The sequence below is a fragment of the Anneissia japonica genome, unplaced genomic scaffold (genome assembly GCF_011630105.1).
Source record: "Anneissia japonica isolate Jap-2015-1 unplaced genomic scaffold, ASM1163010v1 scaffold287743_len2803612_cov181, whole genome shotgun sequence".
In the NCBI taxonomy this organism is placed as follows: Eukaryota; Metazoa; Echinodermata; class Crinoidea; order Comatulida; family Comatulidae; genus Anneissia; species Anneissia japonica.
Window position 1 is genome coordinate 108,646 of NW_022733259.1, and position 25,373 is coordinate 134,018.

General features: G+C 35.1%; 2 protein-coding genes across 2 annotated transcripts; one reads left to right on the plus strand and one right to left on the minus strand.

The window, feature by feature from the left end:
• Positions 1–1,295: 1,295 nt before the first annotated feature.
• LOC117116089 (serine hydrolase RBBP9-like) lies at positions 1,296–11,860 on the minus strand. The gene is made up of 6 exons (XM_033260036.1): positions 11,609–11,860; positions 6,999–7,041; positions 6,383–6,488; positions 2,346–2,431; positions 1,827–2,064; positions 1,296–1,739 (listed from the first exon to the last, which is right to left on the minus strand). Exons 1-5 carry the CDS (start codon positions 11,699–11,701, stop codon positions 1,844–1,846), a joined length of 549 nt encoding a protein of 182 aa, XP_033115927.1. The 5' UTR covers positions 11,702–11,860; the 3' UTR covers positions 1,296–1,739; positions 1,827–1,843.
• Positions 11,861–14,192: 2,332 nt separating this feature from the next.
• LOC117116095 (SNW domain-containing protein 1-like) lies at positions 14,193–24,629 on the plus strand. Its single transcript, XM_033260044.1, has 14 exons — positions 14,193–14,286; positions 14,763–14,829; positions 15,165–15,242; positions 16,557–16,718; positions 17,895–17,990; positions 18,880–18,986; positions 19,456–19,560; positions 19,994–20,129; positions 21,083–21,199; positions 21,577–21,715; positions 22,128–22,227; positions 22,556–22,676; positions 22,976–23,139; positions 23,923–24,629. Exons 1-14 carry the CDS (start codon positions 14,270–14,272, stop codon positions 24,125–24,127), a joined length of 1,614 nt encoding a protein of 537 aa, XP_033115935.1. The 5' UTR covers positions 14,193–14,269; the 3' UTR covers positions 24,128–24,629.
• Positions 24,630–25,373: the final 744 nt, after the last annotated feature.

Here is a 25,373-nt window from a genome sequence, read left to right on the forward strand (position 1 = left end):
TTCAAATATTCAAATAAATATCTAAACAATTTTCATTAATGAAATATAAACTCTGAAAGTAAATTTATGTAGATAAGATCAATAAAAATGGACATTGTAGTAATCCATCTATTCATTTAACAAGAATAACTGTTTCAATATTCTAATCAGTTTTATATAGGCCTAGCCGGAGCATGGGCCTATTATAGGTCCATGGCCGGAGTTAGTTTTGAACTAGGCAAACCTTGCTAAAATGGTACACTTTCTCCATCAAAAGGCTTTTTTATGAATGGAATGACCTATTCGAAGCACGAACTCCTGTAGACCAAACCCAGTACCGTTACGATTTTTAATTGTGAAATCCAGTCACTATGTCTTTGATTTTTTTTTCTATAGGCCTATAGAGGCCTGAAGAAGAAGATAAAATTACTGATCTTTTCAAGAGGAAAAAAAACCTTGAATTTTGAAGAACTTAAAGGTCATTAAAAAAAAAACCTCTAGAAGTCGGGAAAGCTAATAAATTTTCCATTTTGAACCATCCTCTTTCAAATCCTGGATCCGCCCCTGATTATAATGTGGGTGCTAATACCTCATCACAGACAGTGCCTGAGTCACTAACAGTTGGATGGATCTTATTAATAGGGTCCATGGATGGGTGATTTTTTTTTCTCATTTATCATCATACATCCGGGATTTTAAGTTATATCAGGATGGATGTTTCCCCCCTAGCTCTCATTTCCTTGTGAAAGTATTTGAAGTTCGTGTGGAAAAATACTAAATAAAGTACAATATTTTAAAAGTTACTTTGGTGTTTCCGACTATTTTTTTACTACTGGTTTATACATTAATTTGTTTGACAAAAGAGAAAACGTTATATTTACATACCAGACTGAGGAAGGGCTGGAGAACATAGTCATAGTCAAAGCAAACACATCATTAACTATATGTTCTCATTTAATAAGAATTACATATATCGAATACCAATGCATGGATGGATGATTGTTTATAATGAATAGTTATCTTCTGTGAGGCCTATTAAATATTATTTTTCTTTCTCCCAACAGGCTTTTTCTTTTATCAACATTCAAAATACTATTGTGATTTCAAGTACGGTATACAGTACTTTCAAAAAACCCACAATACATAGCATATTTTCCAATAATGTTATTCTTATAAAGTCTTGCCTTTATATTTCGTTGAAAAACGGATATAATAATTTGACTTTATGCACTTTTTTTTCAAAATACAGGTCTTAAACCACTGTATTTATATGCATCCACAACAGACGCTAGGGGCGTTTTCCCCCATACAGCGGATCGGGCTTCACGCTGACTCGTGTGCATTAAGAATAGCAGTGGACTTTCTTCTGTTATATACTCTTCGATATAGTGGTAACAAGCTCTGCGGCTCAGTTCCAGTAGATACAGTTGTCAATCTTAACGCCTCCTACAAAATTCTTACGAGACAGCACTGAATTTGTGAACAAGATTTTCTCTACTGTTCCATTTTAATTTTAAATTGTTTTGCATTATGTGGTATATAAATTGAAAGAAATGCATTTACTAAATTTCAAAATACACTGATAATTTTTTTTAAATTGTAATTATAGATATTGTATGTTTCGCATGCATCTCTTAGGGCTTTGCAATACTACAGCAACTAAATATTGACTCTTCTTTCTGATATTATATCTTTCTAATCTCTAATTAACCAATTATAATATTATACTATGATACTACTTAAATCAGCAACTTCATATTGATTGGCTTTCACCACTTTATTTTGATTAACTAATTAAATAATTATCTTAACTCGGTGAGACACTATGTACACTTCACTTTATTCAAAAACAATTAGAACTGTTTTAATTCGCGTGTTTCTTGACAACCGGTATGAGTTCCGGTAAAGTGGTCGTCATAAAATGCCCTTTGTCTTGGTAACGATATAACTCCGGGTTCAGCCCTTTCACGACTTGCATTTGCTCACTTTCCCAGGGCAAGTAGGGGTCATCTTCAGACCCAAACTGTACGATAAACTTTGTGTTGCTCTTTATCTTTTCCCATTCCCACGGTCTATTGAAATAGCCTGAAACGAAAATTGAGTTGATTAGGTCTGGGTGTAACTAGCCAGAAACAGTGGCGTAACTGAGTCTTGAAATCGGATGATTGCGGGAGGGAAGGGTGCGCTCTGTCGCAAAATAAGGTGATTTTTACTTGAGTGTGATTTTTAGCTTAGGACATTTTCAATGGGTTGGGGGGGGGGTGGGGAGACTAGAGGCGCGAGCATTTTTTAGGACTGCCCCTCCCTGTACCCCCTAATGCGCTAATGGCCTAAAATAATTTTTTTTTTTTTGGAATAGAGCTTACCACTTGCTCTTTCGTTTTCATCCCCTACATCAGTAACATATGCCGACACCAGGAAAATTCCTAAAACAGTGTGTGTTTCTGCATATCTGAAATGAAATGCATTATTATATTATTATGAATATTCATACTAGTTGTGATTGTATTTACCTAATGATATCTAGATCACCCATCAAGAGGCAGATTGTTATCATATTCAAATTTAAGTTGGAGAGTGCCATTTCCGGCCATCAGGGTGCCTTAATAAAAAAAATCTCAGGCATGGTAAGGCTGAGTTGGTATATTATAGACCCACACATTTCTGAAAGTCCTGTGAGCCCCGCGAGTTGAGTGGCCGAGCGGTAAGGCAGGGCCACCGCCATCTACAGCCTTGACATCAGCGCTGGTTCCAGCCTCTCCTCGCCCCTGGTTCGGTTGGTAGGCATAATGACTTAAAATGGAGGTCCAGTGTATATATCTGGCTCGTGTGCACTTTCCATTGCATCTTTCGTAAGAGTAGGGGGTTACCACCGATGTTATGGTTCAGGGACGTAGCCAGAATTTTAAAAGGAGGTCGCCGTTATGCGAGGTACGTAGGACTCCGGGGTCTAGGGGCGAAGCCCCCCTCTGGAAAGTGGCTCGCTCTGAAGGTTTTTAGGACTGTTTTGAGATGATAAAGTGAAAATTGCAATAAACGCATTATTAATAATATTAGTACAGTAAGCCTAACAATAATTATATAAAACTCAACAGTGGCGGATCCTGGAATTCAAAAGGGAGGTGACCCACGGATGTACTTTTACAGATTGAGGAACCACCCACCTCCGCCCCATCGTGGTTGGGGCTGAGGTAAAAAAATTTATGATTAGGGCACCTTTAAATGGCCGGAAATTACTCTTGAATCCACCACTGCTCAAAACATTCTTTATCCAAAATATTCATAATCACGAAAAATGGGCATGTAAATCCAGATCACATCCTAAAAACAAATTCATGCATTCTCGCCTCATCAGAAGTCGCTAAGACATATTCTGAGTCAAGTGTATTCAGTATTCAGTATTTATTTCACCAAATGAAGATAAAAGGACAAATTCAAGGGTGGTGGGGAGACCAGTTCATGACCTTAACAAGAAAAAGAAAAAAGAACAAACAAGTACAGACGAAACAGGACGAACAAGCAGAGAGGCAAAGCATTGTAAAAACATATTGTAAAAACAAGAGGTAACAATGGGATGAATAGCTTAAAGTCATAAATTTAAAAAAAATATGGTTTTGAAAATAAATTTAAAAAGCATAAAACACCCTGGAGAATCCCTCCTTTACTCTCAAAATCAATCAAAATAAAAAATAAAAAATAAAAGTAAGGCATAGTATTTGAACTTATCTAACCAACGAAACATTCTTTTATAGCAGATGTATGAAAAAAGGTGTCTCTGGCCAAATTCATGCCCTCCTCTCGTTATCATATGGGTATCAAAAAACTCATTAGGATATGCCAGATCAAACCCCAGGCAGTTATTCTCATACAAATGTCTGAAACGGTCATAAACATAGTGTAACTATAGACACAGTATAACAAATAAAAATGGATAAGTAAATATATTCCTTTCTCCTTTATGGCAGAAAGTAGATCTATGGTGTGTGATTACAATTGTGATAAAGATCGTGGTAAGGATGTACTTCTGCCCGCAGTAGTTCGACAATTTATAAAACTATATGTCAAAACTTAGATTACAAATTAGGCATCTCAAGTAAGAAAATGAAATTGCTTTCTTCATAGGTTAGTTTGAGAACTTAGAGATATTGAGACAAAAAAATTTTCTTGAGTGCCTTCTTGAAAGAATAGACGGACAAGCAACTTTTTACTTCAGAGCTGATGTTATTTAAAAAAATAGGCCCCTGACGTCTGATTGTATTTCGTGCCAAGTCTGTTTTAAAGTTGTGGGGTCTAAGTTGATTCGAGATTCGTGTTGATTAAACATGAACCGCATTAACTTGATGAAAATAATTTAAAAATGTGTCTGGTAGAAGATTATTGTAGAATTTGTACATAAATATACCAAGATTAAGTTTGTGTATGTCATAAACGGTGAGAGTATTCAATGAGGCAAATAGAGGGGGTGAGTGGGCCAGGAGTTGAGCATTTGTACATAAGCGAATGATTTTCTTTTGCTTTACGTGGATTTTGTGAAGATTACAATTATTCTTATCTCCCCATATAATATTACAATAATGAATATGGGGTAGTATTAAACTATTATAAAGTGAGAATAATGTATTAGTTGGTAAGAACCCCTTGAGTCTAGATAGAATGCCAGAGTATTTGGATACAATATTACTCATGCATTGTGTGAGTATTCCATGTTAAGGATTCATCAAGCGTAATGCCAAGAAACTTGAGGTATGATACTTTTGAAATTGGAATTTTGTCTATGGTAACTATTTGGTCTTGATATATACGATTACTAAACCTGTTTTTAAATATCATGAACTTGGTCTTGTCTATATTAAGTGATAATTTATTTGCTTTCAACCAATTAGATATGCGAGTCAGTTCACAATTTACGATACGAATAAGGTGTTGAAAATTTGTATGCGATGCCAGAAGATTGGTATCATCTGCAAAAATAAAAGTAAATCGATTGGATGAATAAACTATATCATTAAGGTATATAATTAAGAGTAAAGGGCCCAATGTTGAGCCTTGAGGGACCCCACAAGATGATTTAATTTGTTCTGATTTACAATTATTAAAAGAAACATATTGAAAACGGTTGGTGAAATAATCCACTCAAAGGCAATAGTAATAATAATAATAATAATAACTTCATTTAATAAAGCGCAAAACAATATCCATTAAAAATGTTCATCGGCGCTGTACAGAATTTAAAAATATTCATAGACCAAAATACACTTTAAACATATAAGAAATATACATTAAAAGCTAATAGAAATGTTTGAAACCAATAATCATCACAAAATCACAATACCATTTAACACATCAAAAATATACATTGAAATAAAAGAAAACGCGACATGAAATAGAACACTGTAGTGAGAAAGTTTATAAGAAGGATATTATAGTTTATTGTGTCAAATCCCTTTGAGAGGTCCAGGAATATGCCAAGGGTGTGCTTATTGCTATCAAGATCCTCAAAAATGTTATTATATTCTTCCAGAATGGCCATGTAGAGCGGTTGGAACGAAAACCGAATTGAGATTTGTGCAAAAAGTCAAATTTAGAAATATAACTATATAATCTACTATGAACAATTTTCTCGACTCGATGGAGTTTAGTTTTATATCCAAGAAAGGCGCAATCTTTTTCGAAAAGTGGAGATGGGGTGGGGGACATTTCGTGAGTTGAAACCCGCCTCAGACCCGCCATGTTTGGGGCCGAGGTGTGAACATTTGAGGAAATAGTACCTGATAGATGTCCACAAAATGACACTTTTAGTAAAATTGAACAAATTTCTCATGATCTTTTATCAGGGTCTACTTAATATCCGGACAACTTAGGCCTAACTACAGCTTACTAAGCATTAACTATACTATAATAATTATGATCAACAAATCACAACTTACTTTTTCGCTTTGAGCACAGTTTTCTTCACTTCACTATTAATATTATTAATATTATTACCTATTACCACCATCGTCATCATCATCATCGTCACCATCATCATTATTATTATCATTACTACTACTAGTAGTAGTAGTATTACTGTAGTATTAAAACAAAACTTTATAGAGCTTGCAAAAGGATAAAAAACCAAACTAAACCGTACAATATCACATTTCTGTATCTGAAAATACCTGGCCTGGGATTTATGGATTTAAGATTTGTTAAAAATCACGCTTAGGCCTATATAACGTGTGCTGATGCATATTTACATAGTTTAGAAGTATTCATTTTGAGTGATCCCTGGAAAGGAATTGTATTGGCTAGCAAGAACAAGCTTCAAAATGTTAACACTGTGTACAAAGGAGGGCTTAGTCTCCTACTTTTACCTTTACCTTTACATTGACAAGTAATCTAAATTAACCCACAAAATGTTTACCTCATAGCAGCTACGGCACCGGAACTATGACCAATGATAATGGTCGACTCATCACACTTCAAAACATCCTGCATAAATGGTATCCATATACTTTCTTTTGCTCCAGCTGGATAAAAAAATTTGGTATACTTAAGTATTTTTTTTTCTCAAAGTTCCATTCACATCTTATTTTTTAATATAAATATTAATATAAAGCTAATATATTATATTTTTTCTAAATTTGATTTTCCTTTTTGTTGCTGTATTTATTGGCCTTACAGAAGTATGTTTATGAGTACTATAATCTAAATAACCAATACATGATTCATAAAGTGGCTGGGATGATACAAAGATTAACAATATTCTGGTAATATAAAGTTATGTCTCTGATTTTAGAAGTAAAAGTTCCGGACAGCCACAATTAACACTTAAGAGTTAGGCCTGGGTGCTTCACACGGAAGCACTCAGGGCTCCGAATAATTCCATGGGGAAATTGGTGCATCCAATTCATTCGACAGTGGGGACCAAGCAGGGGGTCCAGAGGTCCCAAACAGTGGTCCCTTTTTCCCCTTGAACCCCTTCTCAATTTCTGCCATATTGATTGCTTTTGAAAATTAGGAATGAGGTCGAGGCCTACCTGGATCAGGCATTTGTCGGAGCACACATTCCACATCCGTTACCTGCAAAGACAGGATGTAAAGCTTACTATACCAATTAAGCAATAATGCTATAATTTTATATAAATTTTGAACATTAGGCCCTATAGAAGAGGAATCTGCGAGTGCGAAAAAAGTTCTTCCATCCGGGATTCGAACCAGCAAACATTTGCTGTGCATATATATGGGGGCTTTCATTGGAAATTCGATTCAAATGTGGTTAGAGCCAAATAAATTCACATTATATTATGGAGGTACAGCACTAATATTTGACGCACCGACATGAAGCTAATATCAATGTGATACGCAAAGAAGTACAATCAAGGTTGCGATCGCTCTTTGCCAGAATTTGGAATGAAAAATGTAATTCTCACTCAAACTTCAAAACTCGAACAGGGCTTCAGCTAAGATGCCATCATGAAGGTATTATATACCACCTGCCCGGGAAAACCATCAACATCATGTTCTGCTAATAACAGGGAGGCCCTTACGTAGGATTTTTATTGTTTTATTGGGTAGGTTCCGAATTTGTGGAAAGTGGACCAAAATGGGGAGGGGGGGGGGGGAAGGCTAATGACATAGCCCTTCTGAGGTCGAGTGGGCGGAGCCCCCTCGTGCTCAAACATTCTTGATATTTTGAGATCTTAATATATTTTGAAGATGCAATATGACTGAGTATTAAACGGTTTTTTTTCGGTGGCATTCCAGGAAATGAGGGGTCCAGGAACGGACATTCAGAGATGGACGGTTGATATGGTGGGGGCTGAGCCTCTGAGGTAGGAACATTTTTAATAATGGCACCCCTAGGCAGCCGGAAATGCCACTATAAGACTGAATATAATTTGAATATATATATTTTTTTCCATTTAGGGGGAGGGCCCGAGCCGAATGCCCACTCCCTGAATCCACCACTGGTTTTGAGAGTAAAAATTAGTCAGCGTTTTTATTTTTAAATGTTCTGTAGTCTATCAACATTTTTTTATAGGCCTAAAGATGAATATAGACTTTGATATGTTAAGGAAACTGATCTATACAAAATTTAAATCAATCTAATTAAAAACATTGTGGAAAGTCATTAATTATACTTAGTTTAACGTTCATTAATATGATTAAATTTATAGAATTGTAAATAAATCGAGGTGGAAGTAAAATAATTCTCTACAAATTGGACATACATATAGCCTAGATGTGAAACTTCAAATGACGTGGTGTTTCAGATTTTTGTGCACAATGAAAAAAGCATTGGGCATTGGAAATATTAAATTTGTAGGCCTACCAAAAAATGTAAATGTCATATTAATTATAAACAAATGGAACTAATTGAATTTGCGAATATAAACAAATAATTACAAGCGCTTTACGTCGTTGATGACATGGGCAGACGTCAAAACATATAAAATCGAGAATTAATAAAATAAGCCTATACTGATCTGATTGGGAACAGGGTAGGGAAAGCGATAAATCCCTTTGTTGTTTTGAAGCGAGGTCCACCACCCTTCCGGGCAGGGAGGGACTTCAACATGGGGGCCGTGGCGGAATTCGAAATAGAGGGGGTCCAGAGAGGGACTCTCACCCACCTCAGCTCAGACGGCCCCAGCATGGTTGGGGTTGAGGAATAAAAATGTATGATTATGGTACCTCTAGATAGCCGGAAGTGGCACGCGGAGACTTAAAACGGGAATATAAGATAATTCTAGTGAAACCTTTAGAAAGAGAGAAGATGTGTTTGTACGTGGCGAGTTATTGACACGCAAACGGCGGGGAAAAATACACAAATTCATTAAAAAGCTTATAAATGCATTTAAAAGTCCTTGAGACAGTCCTAGTTGGAAACTGCTCTGATTGGTCAAGGAGTTGGGTGGATTTCTGGGAGTGGGAGTGTGCTTTGAATTTCTACCCCTGAAAATGTTTGTTTTTTTTTAGTAATTCTGTCGCGAACATTTCGCAATCCTGATGTTTTAATATCCAGGTTGCAAAATGTCCACGCAGAGTTACAAAACGTCTGCATTATAAGATTATTAGTACAAGAGCAACCAGTGTTTAAATTCCAACCCAACTACAAGTTGTAGAATAATAACGCCTACCTGCAGTGTGAGAAAGCAGTGAGCAAATGCTATAGGAGTGTATGCGATTCTAATCAAGTCCAAGGCTGTCTATAATCTAATGTAAGCATGAACCAATGACCTAACAAATGTTATTAAATATTAACAACATTAATAACATAACTTACGTGCGAAAAAAGATGAGGTTGTTTAAATCGTGTTTTAATGGAGTTGTTCATAAATGGAATTCTCTCTCTCCTTAGGGCTATGTTAAAAATAGTCAGTTTGGTACATTTAGTAATGGTTTATTGCCATCAGGTGTTTTTTAAAAAAAAGTATCATAATGAATATTTCTTTTATATTTGTACTTGTTTGCTACCAGCGATTTATGGACTGAGTGCTTGCGTTATTTAGTTCCACTATGCCTGGCACGTCAATTTTTATTGCTTTATGCATGGAGCTATAAAATGTTATAGCTTCATGGGTATGTATATAAGGCAGAGTTGAATAAATAAATTTAAAAAAATAATAATAAAAATTAACGTGTAATAACACTGACCAGAAGCCGAAATAAAGCCTCATTTTAAATCAACTTACGGTGGGCTCTATCTGCTTATCTAAGTGAATGTCTTGGAAGCTTGAGTTACTGAGTGACAGTCAATGCGGAGTTCGGAAGATGTTGATTTTGAAATTTTGGATCAAGTCCTAGCTAAACTTGAATAATGGTTTGGAGGAAAAACATGTTTTTTAAGCTGCAATTCACCCTTCCTCCCTATAATTCACCGATGAGAAAATTATCAAAAACTTTATGTAGGCCTAATGCAGCATTGATAGCGAATTTGTAGTTGCAGACTAGTCAAAACCCTAAGTACATCATAGGTCTAAACAAAATGTGCTGTACATAACTATTTGCCCAATTATTTGCTAATTTTAAAGCGCCAGATTTACAATATATTATTCATTTATTTATTTATAAATAAAAACATAAGAAAGAAAAGGAAAGAAATGATAAGGAAACATAAGAGAGTAAAACGAAAGAAAAGATAAGGAAACATAAGAAAGAAATACGGAAATATAAGAAAGGAAAAAGAAAAGAAAGATAAGGAAACATAAGAAGGAAAAGGAAAGAAATGATAAGGAAACAAAATAAAGGAAAAGGAATGAAAAGATAAGGAAATACAAAAATGGAAAAGGAAAGAAATGATAAGGAAAAATAAGAAAGGAAAAGGAAAGGAAAAGATAAGGTAACATCAGAATGAAAAATGAAGGAAAGTTATGTGAACATAAGAAAAGGAAAGGAAATGGGGATTGGGAAATACAGGCAAGGGCTGTGAGGAAAGGATAGACATGACTAGCGAAACACATAAGAAAAATTTAAACTGTGAAATAGTTGAATGTATGAGAAATCAATAATAAATTGGAAAGTAACCAAATGGAATGAGAAGGTAACTGAAAGAAAAAATAAATAAATAAAAATAAATAAATAAATAAAATAAAATAAATAAATTAATAAATAAAATAAATTAAAATAAATAAAGAAATATTCATTCATAATGTTAATCTGAAAAGGGGGAAAGGGGCGTAACTGCCCATTTTTATACCTTATTCCCTCAGTTTTTAAATATTAAAAAATCTGTATCTCATTCACCGTTCCAAAGTTTTTCGTCAAACAACTTTTTTCTGTCTTAGAAAAATCAGTTCTACAACATATCAAAAATTTTTTTTCCCTCCGGGGAATTCTTACACTATTAGATACAAAGAAATATTGTGTGAGTCAGAAATATGAATAAATATTTAAAAACAAAATATTGGAGCATAACTTAACTAAATCGTTCGTATCTAGTGTGAAATCATTTGCTGTATGTGTTTTACCCAGGAGGAGTGAACTGGTTTGCAACCTTGAACTTTTGTGTACAACTTATTTTTTTATGTAGGCCTATGTACGCATACGGTATTTGATTGTTAATACAGGCTTTGTCCTAGGTTTTTGCTAAGCGAAATAAGTGTTTCGCAACAGCCTTTCATCTTTATAAAAATGCGCTCAGTGTTAAAGAATATAAACGACGCGATGATGTCACTGTCGTGTCGTTTCTAGTGTAAGAAAAGCATATAAGTACAAATTTCTACCATAAATGCATTATGCATTTATGGTTTAAAAGCATAAAAACTTGATGTATTACAACATTGATAGTGAATTTGATGTTACAGACTAGTCGAAAAAAGGCCTATGAACAAAATGTACTGGTACTGGTACTGGTAATTGTAGCCGTCTAATTTCAGACATTCGGCAGCCATTGACATTATGTTGGCGTTAAAAGACTGCATATTATGATGAGGGACCCGTGTACAAACAATTACCAAAAACAAAAAATATGGAAAACTGAATATTATTTACAAAATATTCTATTTAATGCTTATGGGTGACAACCAATTTATTTGCTAATTTAAAGCGTCAGATCTAGACCTACAATACATGAAGAACTCTGGCCTCCTTGTTATATTATTTTTGCTTGTAAAATATAAATTATCAGAAATATAAATATACCTACCTGATTTATTTTATCTCTTGCCCATGCATACCAGTTACACTGCTCGACATCTTCGCAGGATATATTTCCGGGGATAATTGCAATTTTTACCATAATGGATATTTATATGCGGTTAACTCTTCGGCGCCGAATTCCAAATTCTTGTGCTTGCAATGCGGTTAGTTTCAACTTAAAAATAGAAATATTTCAAGACGGGTTGTTAAGACCTTTAACTTACAATGTTCGTTCAACTGTATAGTCCTTTAGAACAGATCGGCTTAATTGGAACTAAAGCGTGTGAACTGTGACGGTACGTAACCGCACGGTAAAACCTCAAATAAAAGCCCTATGGATGAACATCTTTCGAGATTATGCTTTCATTCATGCTGACGTTATCTTTGATTATTATGATAGCGTGTAAGTATCAGTATTACATTTTTGTACCGTGCATGGTTAAAATATAGAAAATATTTATTAAATTTGTTTAACTCCATAATTTAGAGTATAGCAATTCAAAAATTTACACCATTTATTTTGAAAAGAAGCACCTTCTATAGTTTTTGCAAAACCATCTCATATCTTATGTATATTGTTGATCATTATTATTATTTATTTTATTTTATTTTCTTATTGTGTCCATGCTACAGATAAATTGTATTAATATGTTTGGAAGGCTCCTGGATGTTAATTGTCAGGAGCCTCCGTGTGAAATATTGAATTTAAAAAATCTCTATTGCAAGAAGCATACATTAATTTAAAGTATTAGTCATTTATGAGGACCCATGGATGAACCATCAACAATCAGCCAACATGCAAATTGGATCGGAGATCCTTCCTTGTCTTAAAAAAAAAATCCTAAAGAGGGTGAATTCCTGTTATATTGATAGCTTATCTTATTATTATATCTTATATCAATGGCAAGGTTTATACGCTGTCGGACAGATTCAATGGAACAATTCGTAAGTAGTGGTTAAAGCATAGGGGCCTAAGTCTGATACAGTAAAGATCCTATTAAGGGGACGCCTTCGGGACCAAAAAAGGTGTCCCTTAATAGGGGTGTACCAAAGGAGGGTAAGTTCTACTGTATTTGTAATGCACAAGGCGTACCTCAATCAAGGGACCCTTGTTATTTATAATATTTATAAATGATTTACCAAATCTTGTGCCTGTGTGTTGTATAAATAATATGTATGCAGATAATACTGCTATTTTATGCAGATAAGGAGTTAAATTTAGGCCTACTGACAATAACAAAATATTTTTTTTTTTTTTTTTTGCATTTCATAATTTTGGTAATAAATATTAAGAGGATAATGGGCTTGAACTTTAAAGTTCAATTGCAAACTGTGTGCTTGTCTGTGCCCACTATAATTTTCCCCAATGGGCTTAATCTTGAGAAGAAGCCCATCTCGAATTGAAGCCCCTCTTTAGTTTGCAAAAGTAGTCTCGGAAAGAAGCCCACGAAATTTCAAGGTAGCATGAACCTTTTTTCAAGGTAGTAAACTGTACATAAACTGGACATAAATATGAAAGAAACAAAGTAAATTAAAACACATTGGTTTATACAGTAGTTTAGGTGATTTAATGCCGGTTAATGCCCGTCATGATACAGATTAATGTTACAGTGGCTCTATTTTTTATTTATTGTTTTATAGCCTAGTAATTCTCAAAATTTAGAGCATTCAATTTGAAAAGAAGCCCCCCCCCCCCTCTTTTACTATGCAGAAGTAGCCTCGAAGAGAAGCTTATCTCGAAAAGAATCCCATCTCGAAAAAAAAACCAATCTCGAAGACCATCTAAAGTTTTAAAAAAAATAAATAAATACAAAGAAGAAGCCCAGGGCTTCAATTCCAGGTTTGACGATACTGCGACAATAACATTCAGAGGCGAATTTAGAAAGTTTAGATAAAAAGTGTTTATTAAAGTTTTCAGGTTTGTTTTAACGCCAGTTTGTGTTACCTAACTATGTAACTTAATTCATTCTAATTAAAGTAAAGAGAGAAACGGGTTGACCAATAACAGGACCTTAAAATGTTTGCTATAGATCGACTACAATGTACGTTAATATGTAATACATTTAAATCAATTTAGATCAGTCTTAATGATGTGATTTTAAATAGCAGAAGCGGATTTAGGTTGGGGGAGGGTGTGGGGAGTGGTTAAAAAAAAAAGAAAAAAAGAAAAATTGATCGCCTAAACGCATAAGGTTATTTTCGGGCGTCAGCAACTAAAGAACATAGGGCCTAGGCTATTTAATATTATGATGTAGCTGGGCATGTATTTTATGGTGATAGATTAATTAAAAGAAGTTTAACATTGTTCTGTGTATATTATTTGAATTTCTTCAATTTCAAACGAACGACCCCTGATTTTCCTGTAATTTGTGCAGTATTTCAATGAATATGTACCCATATAACTGTCTTCTAATCGGATTAAAATCTGGCCGAATTTTGGCCGATATTGAAAAAAAGTTTGGCCGAATTTGGTCGTGAGATGGCGTGTGTTTGGCCGTGAAGCCTGTCGACTATCTGGCAACCCTGGTTCAAACAAGTTGGGAACCGGCCTCCTGGTAGTCCGCAACAGCACAAAGGCTTCGCTCGAGAAACTTGCATTCGCTCGAATCTTAGCAGCCTGTTGTTCTGCGCGCGAGCGAAAGCAGATCAGTAAGCTTCCCGAGTAAAGATGGTGTCGCTCGCGGAGTAAGTATACTTTTAATATCTATTTTCTGGTATATTAGTAGTATTATTTGTAATACTTTGTCACTGATTATGCATTTTCGGTTGACTTGTGTTTTGATTTTCGTCGATTCAACTAAAAGAAGATGAATAAATGCCAAGATTAAGAAGGGTTCGGCGCTCTAGCCTAGGCCTCCTACATTACCTAAACTAACCTAGGCCTAGGCAGGCCTGGCTAGCCCAGCAGGATAGGGCTGGGCTAGTCACACTCGGCCTTGTGTAGGAATGGTAAAGTGTCATGGTGTTGGGTTTTATTAAAAATAATCTTTAAAACGTGTGAAATCTCCTCAGCTGACAAGTCGGACAGAAATCAGCCCCTTTTTTCCAAAAGGTGCGGGCGGAATTCTAGGCCTAAGTTTTGCGTGGAGAAAATGTATATATTTTACAGTTTGTAATCCATATGTTGCTAAGTTGAATTTATATGTGTATTGTTTTTGTAGTATTCTTCCACCTCCGATTCAAAGGACTCATGAAGAGTTTGCTGATGATGATAGACTTTCAAGAAAGGTTGGTATCTAGACGGGTATCTAGTTCCTTGAAAAACATTAACATTTGCTATTTACATAAAAAGTAGCTGATTAGCTGTATTAGTCAGTAAATACAGTAAGATTGTCAAGTAGCACTTTTTTTATTTAATTTTATTCACAAGCTTTCACTTCCAATTGGTGGGTTTTCAGTCCATCATCAAGTTAGCAAACACTTACACTTTCAGAAGTTACCTTTGGTACTTACCAGCACCCTAAGAACCAGATATACATTTAAATATTTAAAGTTGTTATTTCTGTGAGGATCATTTTGTAAATTTTTAATTTATTTTGTAATTATTTTGCCTTCCTCTGCAGTTGAATGTAGTTTCTGTTTCTAAGAATGCAGCGCCACCTTATGGACACCGTAAGGGTTGGGTTCCACGGTCAGCTATGGTGAGTACAGATGCCTCAATGAGTGAAAATTCTGCAACTCTATTTTTGTCATATTCTTATAGTAATATGTATAAAGTTAAAATATGATGAAGAATGTACATTTTCGTCCCTTCCTCACCCATTTCATAACAATATGCTCAATTCTCAATTGATATATTTACAAGTATAATTGAACATAATTATGTTCCAGTGGTTCTCAATCTATGGGTCAAACCCAAACTTGGGTCGTGGAACATTATTAGAGCACAGGTAGGAAAATGCGGCCCGGCATCGATTTTTTTGTGGCCTGCGAAAATGAATTAAAAACCCAAGCAACATTGTCTAGAAAACACCTTGATTTTTACGGCCCGATACTGATAATATATGTAAAAAATAAAAATTGGAGGTTTTTGGAAGCTCACTTGAAACATCAAAGTTTGGGTGTGGCCCTCGGTGTTAAATAGAATATTCACTTTGGCCCTCTGACCGATTTGTATGCCCGCCCCTGAATTAGAGGATCTGTAGAACCTTTAGGATTTTAAAAAAAAAAATTGAAATTTTATTTCATGTTAAAATTTGCTAATGAGAGCACATTTGATGTACATAATTTTTCTCAAAATCTTGGTTACTTGTTATATACGATAACCCATTTTGAGTATCTGGTCCTTATGGTCTCGGGAAGTGGGTCGCAGTAAATTGCCTAGACTTGTACTTGAGAACTGCTGTTATAATGGATCCAAGATTGCAAGAAGAAACAAAAGGAAAATCGAGTGGACAGTTTGTTTTAGACATAAAAATAACAATTTTGTTATTCAAGCTGGAGTAGAGTACACATGCCTGTTTGTGCCCCCTCCAATTCTACTCTGACTTATACATTTTTGGTCATACCGTAAAACCTGGAATTGAAGCCGTGGGCTTCATATATTTTTTTGCGAGCTAATTTTGCAAAGTAAAGAGGGGCTTTTTTTCAAAATAAATGCTGTAAATTTTGTGAATTTGTACTATGAAACAATAAATAAGGCCACTGTAACATCAGTCTGTATCATGGAGTGTATTTAACTGGCATTAAGTCACCAAAACTACTGTATAAACCAATTCAATTTATTTTGTTTTTTTAAATTCATGTACAGTGTATGTTCTGTACTATCTCGAAAAGAAGCCTCTGCTATCTTGAAAAGAAGCCAGCTTCTTTTCAAGGCTAATTTTGCAAACGAAGAGGGGGCTTCAATTCAAGATTGGGCTTCATTTTGAGATTAAGGCCATTGGACTTCAATTCAAGGTTTTACGTTATGTAACTTTTAGTTATTTCCTTTAATCATTTCATAAAATTTTCAGGATTATGGAGATGGTGGTGCCTTTCCTGAAATCCCTGTTGCCCAATACCCGCTTGATATGGGACGGAAGAAGGCTACAGGTAATGCATTGGCTAAGACAGTGGATGGAGAGGGCAAAGTTCGATACGATGCTATAGCACGGCAGGGTCATGGGAAAGACAAGGTAATAAAATTTACTTACTGAAGCCAGCCATATTCTGTTAGATTTTTTGTGTCAGACTTAACGGTCAGTGTTTTATCAGAATTGTCTGATGATGATGACAGTCAACTTCAGACATACAATGAAATTTACTTACTGAAGCCAGCCATTTTCTGTTAGATTTTCTGTCAGACTTAATGGTCAGTGTTTTATCAGAATTGTCTGATGATGACATGGTCAACTTCAGACAGACATGGAAACTGTTGCATGTCCATATAGTCATAATATGCCTATAAATGATCATGATGTGATATCATCATGACCATTTTTAGGCATGTCTCATTTTTTTTGTCATGGAATGACATATGATTTCTTTGATCTCAGATATGTCTGAAACAAGCATTTGTTATGAGGTAAAGTTTGATCAAACATTGTGGAGTAGAGCTCTGTCCAGACTATATAATTTTCTTTGACAAAAAATGTTACATGCCTATAAATAGTCATGATGTGCCTAGATATGGTGAGGAAGTGATGTCATCATGACCATATTTAGGCATGTTGTCACATATTTCTGTCAAATAATATTTGATAGGACATGGCTTTAAACAAGTATACAGTATCAAATATTCAAATGTAGTTTGATCAAATATTTTTGAGTTAATACAGACATGAAAAGATAATATTTGATTGATCATGTTGAAACAACAATCCACTATCAGATAAAGCCTCATCAAATGGTGTATCTAGGAGTCTTGAAATGGGGGGAGGGAACGTGAAGGTGAAGGGGCTCGATCAGGGGAAGCTAGCTCGCAAAATAAGGAGATTTGAGGTGATTTTCTTGCGTCAAACATTTTCAGTGGTGGATGGAGTAGTCTGGGGACACGAGTATTTTTTAGGGGTGTGCACATCCCTCCCCCTTCTAGATACGCTACTGCATCATACATTTCTGTTGAGTCTCAACTGGCCAAAATCTTATTATATTACGTGTACCTAGCCTCATCAGCAGGGAACCATAAGTAAAATAAACAAGATCCTGATGACCTTAATAGGACCATTTTCATGAAAAAGCAATGAAATTTGCCATATTTTAACCCATCGAAAATATATATAATTAAATACTTTGCATAATATATTTTCTTTGGATATTAGGTAGATACTTTTTGTTTTAGTCTTAATAATTTTTTCCCCAAATATTTGTAGATTGTGTTTTCAAAGTTTCACGATACTATAGCCAAAGGCGTGCCTGCAGAAGATGATCCGGACTTGCAAATACCCGATGAAGAAGAAATAAATGAAGTAAGAGACTCATTTTATAATTTAGTAACATTATCTAATGCATCTTATTAGGATAGATGGATCTATGTAGCAAATCACTCTCCACTTAATAGGGAAAGCAGTTTGATACAGGAGTTCCCTTTCTGGTTTGGAGTGGGGATGAGTTTGAACCACATGCTGACCACTCTGCTAACTTGGTTAGATCACCCAACTTCATTGACAGGCTGTGAAGATGTTCACAGTATGTTAAACTCCTTGAAGAATGTTTCTTCTAGCTTACAAAAGTACCCATGTTTTTGATATAAGCAAATAAAATAAGAGTTTCACTCTTCCTCTTACATATATTTTTTGGAAACTATTTGCACACAAAGACAGTGCACACTTTGGTTAAGTGTATTTCTCAGATATCTTAAGTATGTGGGGTGTGTTTATTGTTTAACAAGATGGTTCTCAAGTAGTTTGTACTTGGGAGGGTGGGGCTTGTATATTAAAGGTCGCCGACAGATATGGTACAGTACCGTAAAACCTCGAATTGAAGCCTTGGTTTTCTCCTTTTTTTTTCCCCAACTTTGGATGGGCTTTTTTTCCCGAGATGGGCTTCTTTTCGAGGCTAATTTTTCAAAAAAAAAAAAGAGGGAGGCTTCTTTTCAAAATGAATTCTGTAAATTTTGTGAATTATGCTATCTTGAAAAGAAGCCCATTTCGAGGCTAAATTTGCAAACTAAAGAGGGTGGGCTTCAATTCAAGATTGGCTTCATCTCAAGATTAAGCCCACTTGGCTTCAATTCAAGATTTTACGGTATTATAATTGAGATAGTGAAATTATACTAGCAGCAGGTTTAATTATAATTACTATTCCTAATATTATGTTACAGACAGAATATTTATCTTTAATTTTTTGGGTATTTAGACAACTGAAAAAACACGTCAAGCCCTTGAGAAACTAGTTCAGAGTAAGATATCGGCAGCTATGCCTGTGAGAGCAGCAGAGAAGCAAGCGCCAGCTCAGTATATAAGGTAAGCACAATACAGTGACCTTTCTGCTAACACCACGGATATTGTTGCTAAGGCTCCATAAAAGATAAATTTACATAAACGTGCATTTGTGGGACACACATGCATTTTTGGGACAACCGCATAATTTTGGCGATCTTGTGATTGGTCAGTTATTGAGTTTGGCACTCCAAAATTTCCGTTGCTGCTAGTTAGTGACCTGTATTTGGGTCTTCCACTGAAAACATATTTTAAATTCAGCATTTTTAGCTACCATATTTTTCTTTCTTTTCTCCAATTAATAAATTTAAAATTCAATATGTACATTGCTTTTGTGTATTTAAGTAATTTCAATTAAAAAACAAAAACATGTTTCTACCTCACTATTAACATCACCATCCTCATCATTACATCATCATCAATATTGTCATTCAATTATAATGGTCTTTTCCATTATTTATTAGTAAATTGTTTTTTGCATTATAATTTGCAGGTACACACCATCGCAGCAAGGAGTATCATTTAACTCTGGTGCAAAGCAACGAGTCATCAGAATGGTAGAAGCCCAGAAAGATCCCATGGATCCACCAAAGTTCAAGTAAGTAAAATCCATCTGCTGAGCTGTGCTCCGGATCTCCATTTGCAGAATGTTGATCGAGATTTGCAATTGTCTTCAAATTCACTTCATATGTTTAATACCAAAGAACTTATATAGAAAACCACGCACTTTGTGTAGGTTACATTAAAATTGTTGAAATGTTCACCCTTATGCGAAGGACTATTTGAAGTGTAGAAACTTTAGAAACAAGCTAAAGGTATAGCGCCGCTCATCAGATGAAGTAAAATCTCTTTATATGGACTCCATCCCCCCACAATCCATTTCAACCAGATGTTCCACTATATCGCGAGCTGCTCTATCTCTTTTATCTTTGTTAATGCTAAAAATATTTACTTCATAGGTACTGTATATTGCCAAGCCTTTAGTTGATTTATGTAGGTCATTAGATCATATTTTTTATAAATTTTTGCAGAACAAACAAGAAGATCCCACGAGGTCCTCCTTCCCCGCCAGCTCCAGTCATGCACTCCCCAACCAGAAAGGTGACTGTAAAAGAACAACAGGAATGGAAGATCCCTCCTTGCATATCCAACTGGAAGAATCAAAAGGTTAGTTTGTTCTGATTTCACAAAACAGTTATTTTTATAAATTTATTTTGTAGATATTTGAATGCATCAACAAACTATTACCTCAAGATAAAATGGAACAGTCTGATTTCTTTCTTGTAGCAAAAATGGCATTAACATTCAGCAACACAGGCTCAAGAAATTTGGTTTGATAGGCTGTGCTCTGGATCTCCATTGCAGGAATGTTGATCCAGATTTGCAATTGCCTTCAAATTCACTTCATATGTTTAATACCAAAGAACTTATATAGAAAATCACGCACTTTGTGTAGGTTACATTAAAATTGTGGAAATGTTCGCCCTTATGCGAAGGACTATTTGAAGTGTAGAAACTTAAGAAACAAGCTAAAGGTATAGCGCCGCTCATCAGATGAAGTAAAATTTCTTTCTATGGACTCCATCCCCCCACAATCCATTTCAACCAGATGTTCCACTATATCGCGAGCTGCTCTATCTCTTTTATCTTTGTTAATGCTAAAAATATTTACTTCATAGGTACTGTATATTGCCAAGCCTTTAGTTGATTTATGTAGGTCATTAGATCATATTTTTTATAAATTTTTGCAGAACAAACAAGAAGATCCCACGAGGTCCTCCTTCCCCGCCAGCTCCAGTCATGCACTCCCCAACCAGAAAGGTGACTGTAAAAGAACAACAGGAATGGAAGATCCCTCCTTGCATATCCAACTGGAAGAATCAAAAGGTTAGTTTGTTCTGATTTCACAAAACAGTTATTTTTATAAATTTATTTTGTAGATATTTGAATGCATCAACAAACTATTACCTCAAGATAAAATGGAACAGTCTGATTTCTTTCTTGTAGCAAAAATGGCATTAACATTCAGCAACACAGGCTCAAGAAATTTGGTTTGATAGGTTTTATGAGGTTAATTGTTTTGTGTTGTTTTATATATTTTATCCTCTATTTTTGCATAGGGTTACACAATTCCTTTGGATAAGCGTTTGACATCTGATGGCAGAGGAATGCAGAACCCTCAGATTAATGAGAATTTCGCAAAACTTGCAGAAGCTCTCTACATTGCTGACAGAAAGGTATTGTTATATTGTTATGTTAACAAAATTCTACTCTTTTGACCTCCTTAAATTACATCTTCCCAAATTCCATCTCCTCAAATTCTTCCTTTCAAAAAGTACCCTATCCTAAATTCCATCCTACATTCAACTGTCTGTAAATTCCACTTTCCCGAATTATATTCTTCATAATTCACATTTTTATATACCCTTGGAAAAAACCTGGAACGTTTTCACAGGTGGCCTTATTAAAAAATATGAAAAATAAATATAGATAATATATCTCATTATGAATGAATATAAAACATGACCAAATTATGAACGGTGTGATGTGAAAGATATCAGTCCAATGTAGCATTTACTTAATTTTTAAAATCAATTTATATTTTTGCTTATAGGCTCGTGAGGCTGTTGAGATGAGAGCCAAGGTAGAAAAGACAATTGCCCAAAAGGAAAAGAGTAAACAAGAAGACAAATTGGTGGCGATGGCTCAAAAGGCGAGAGAAGAAAGAGCTGGTATACGGTCCCATCAGGGAGGTAAGAGTATGAACATCAATGTAAAGATATCCTATAAACATTTATGCAAATTCCAAAATCACCCAATAAAAGAATAAATAGGAAAATATACAGTAGTTATTGTAAAGTTGTTTCCAGACTAATTGATGTGAAGTAGTGGCAGGTCCAGGAATTCAAATATTGGGGCCCAGAAAGTAAGTTATATGGCACTTCTAGATGGCCAGAAATGGCACCCTCGCATTAAGAATTTTTTAACCCCATTTTTTCTTAATTTTGACCCCACTGAACCTGACCCCACCCCATTGAATCTGCCTATAAATACTCTGAGGATTTCCAGTATATGTCAAAGGTTCAGCACACATAGTTCTTACCATCTTACAACCAAATTAGGTGTTATTGTCACTAATTCTCCAATTTGTTCCTTTATGTACAGATCGTGATGAGGAAGCAATGGAGAGGGACCGTATGCGTGAGGATAGACATCGTCAGCGGCAACGTGATCGCAACATTGGAAGAGCAGCTCCAGATAAAAGGTAGGTACTATGAACTCTATTCTTGGGAAATATAAATTCTTTTAAAACCTGTGTGCTATATTGGAGGGTACTTTATAACCCATAGGCATGTTGAACTGTGCTTTGTATCTCTTAGACTATGGAGGCATGAAATTAAAAAAACTAAAAAACATACCTCCATGCTTGGACACAGAACAGGAGGTTTTTATACCCCCATGGGCACATTAAATTTTGCTCATGTACAACATTTTCCTTGTGTTTTTTTTTTTTTTTTTCAAAACAAAACATTATTTACATTTTATTCTATTTTAGTATTTTGATCTCACAACATCTCGTTTTAAAATTTCAGGAACAAGCTACAGCGTGAACGTGAGAGGGATATTAGCGAGAAGATTGCTCTCGGGGTGCCTAACGTAGGAAATCGCTCAGATGATCTTCAGTTTGACCAGAGACTTTTCAACCAAGATAAGGTATAATTTTTTTTCAGTATTTTATGTTACTTTTTAGAAACGATTAGAAATTGCTGCCATTATTTAAATATTAAGTCTGTTTAAGTAGTATTGCTTATAAAATGTTTATGACTGAGTAATCTGTAATTTAAAACTATACATGTCTATTAATAGTAAATATTAATATATAATAATGAACAGTAATATCTTATTAAAATATACAAATCAAGCAATTAAAAACAAAAAATGAATTTTCATGTTTTTAGTAGCAGAATATCTTTCAATGTGGCCTTTTATCATTTTCTTTTCCTGCCACTTAGGGTATGGACAGTGGTTTTGCTGGTGGGGAGGATGAGTCCTATAATGTGTACACACAGGCTTGGAGAAAAGATCAGAATGTTGCCAGCTCCCTCTATCGGCCTAGCAAAAATGCTGACAAGGACATATATGGCGATGATTTGGAGAGAATCATTAAGGAAAAGAGGTATGTATAGAATGTTTGTAAATGTTGGTGAAGAATATTTAAAAATCCTAACAATTTTTGGGGAATTTAGCAAATAGCTCCATGTATTGGAAGGAATCCCACATGAATATATATATATATAATATATGACATATTTCCAAAAACCTGAAAATTGATAATATGACTATTTTCATTAACTATCTGAGTGCATAGCTTAGCACTGTCGGCTAAACTGGTGGTAGCCACTGTGTGTGGGCTGAGATGTGGAAAGCCTTTGGTCTCAGGCTCTGTTGCTTTTCTTGTGTTTCAGCTGGAGGGCTGAAATACAAGTTACGATAGCGCACTGTCTTTCATATGAGATGTTTAAACTGTTAGTCCTGTTTGCATTATGGTCCATGTGCATTAAAGAACGCAGTAACTCTTTGGAAAGTAGCAGGGGATTTTATGCTAGTGTACTGCCCATTCCACCACTAGAAGGATCCCACTGGAAACAAGTCATCAAAATACGTGGGTTATCCTGGGTATTATTAAAATACTTGCTTTCTAATCCCAGGATCTGGGTTCAAATCCTGTGGCACCAATATTTTTTTATCACTACTGAAACCATCTCCATTTACCAAACCTCACAATGAGACTTAAGTTCATATACTTCATTGATTTAAGAAATGCCCTTGCATATCAGATTTGAAGGTATGCTGGAAGGGTTAAAAAATAACTACAAAAAATGTTATTAAGTTTTTATTACATTTTGTTAATTGTATTCAGACTGATTTTAAGCACATTTTTTATTTTATATTTTTCAAGATTTGTGCCAGACAGAGGATTCGAAGGAACAGATCATACCCAGAGACGAGATGGTCCGGTAGAATTTGAAAAGAATGAGGAGGAAGATCCTTTCGGTTTGGACAAGTTTTTGAACGCTGCCAAGACAGCAGACAAAAGGCGGTTGGAAGGGTCTCGTTCCCGAGATGACTACGACAGTAGAAGCAAACGAAAGAAAGATTTTTAGATAATTACAATTATGCTAATATAGAGGTTTCAACACATGTGAGAGATTGTACATTTCATACGTTGGTTTCTAGAACAGGTCTACGAATAACATAATTAACAATTGATATGCCAAGAGCTACTAGTACACATTGTTCAAGCTGAGAATGTGACAAATCCTCTATTGTGAGGGAATGAGCGATGATTCTTACGTCACGCCGGTTGTAAAATCTTTTTTTAAGACCTGGATACTTCACACAGGCATTTCGCTGGTAAATTGTCTATGTACATTGTTAGTTTGACCAAAAATGTCCAGTGTGATCATAAAGCTCTGGCCAGACTATGAAATTTTATTTGGCAAAAACATGTGACACGTCTAAATATGTTCATGATTACATCGCACCATGACCATATATGAGGCATGTTGTGGCGAAATGGTTAAGTTGTCGCACAGGCCAGTATTGAGTAAATGAGCTATAAAATATGGGAGCTCAAAAAATTGCCTAAAAATCCAAATTTGTTTTTCATTATAGATCAACAGTATAATGTCATAATCATGTACCAAAGTATTAGTTCTGGAAGTGGTCAACAAATTGTCTATTGTTATTTTGATAGTTCATTCTATTAAACAATGTATGCACAAATATCTTTGAAAGGCAATTACTCAAAATCATGTTTATCTTGATTCTAAGAGTACTGTACTTTCACTTTCCAATAACTTAGGCTTGAAATGTCCAATTTCAATGAATGGCCCCTCATATTAAAGATCACATACTCGGGTATCTGAAAACACCTTGAATTTCAATTTTTGCTACAACTTAGCCATTTTGCCATAACATGCCTCATATAGGCAAATCATGACCATATATAGGCACATCATGACCATATATAGGCACATCATGACTATATATAGGCACATCATGACCATATATAGGCACATCATGACTATATAAGGGCATACAACAACTTTTTGTCAAATAGAATGCGATAGTCTGGACAGTGCTTAAGTTAGATAGTCTAAGATTTATACCCAGCATGGGCGCAGATCTGTTTTGGAAGGTGGTAGACAGTCAAGTATTTGAGGAAATAGTACCTTTAGATGGCCTGGAAATGACACTCTTATATAGTAAAATTCCTCATCATGCACTCTGGCTGTACAGCATGCTTTTGTTAAAAACCTGGGTCATTTATGGGGTTCATTTCAAAAATTTTCAGGCATCTTTTTTGACTTGATGAAATTACATTGCGATCGAAAAGTGGGGGACCAA

Coding starts and splice junctions, on each gene's coding strand:
- LOC117116095 (XM_033260044.1), top strand. Junction 16,719..17,894: donor AGGGTCATGGGAAAGACAAG/GTAATAAAATTT, acceptor AAATATTTGTAG/ATTGTGTTTTCAAAGTTTCA. Junction 19,561..19,993: donor ATGGATCCACCAAAGTTCAA/GTAAGTAAAATC, acceptor AAATTTTTGCAG/AACAAACAAGAAGATCCCAC.
- LOC117116089 (XM_033260036.1), bottom strand. CDS start 11,701: ATGGTAAAAATTGCAATTATCCCCGGAAATATATCCTGCGAAGATGTC. Junction 2,432..6,382: donor GGTGCCGTAGCTGCTATGAG/GTAAACATTTTG, acceptor ATTTCATTTCAG/ATATGCAGAAACACACACTG. Junction 2,065..2,345: donor TGAAAACGAAAGAGCAAGTG/GTAAGCTCTATT, acceptor TTTTCGTTTCAG/GCTATTTCAATAGACCGTGG.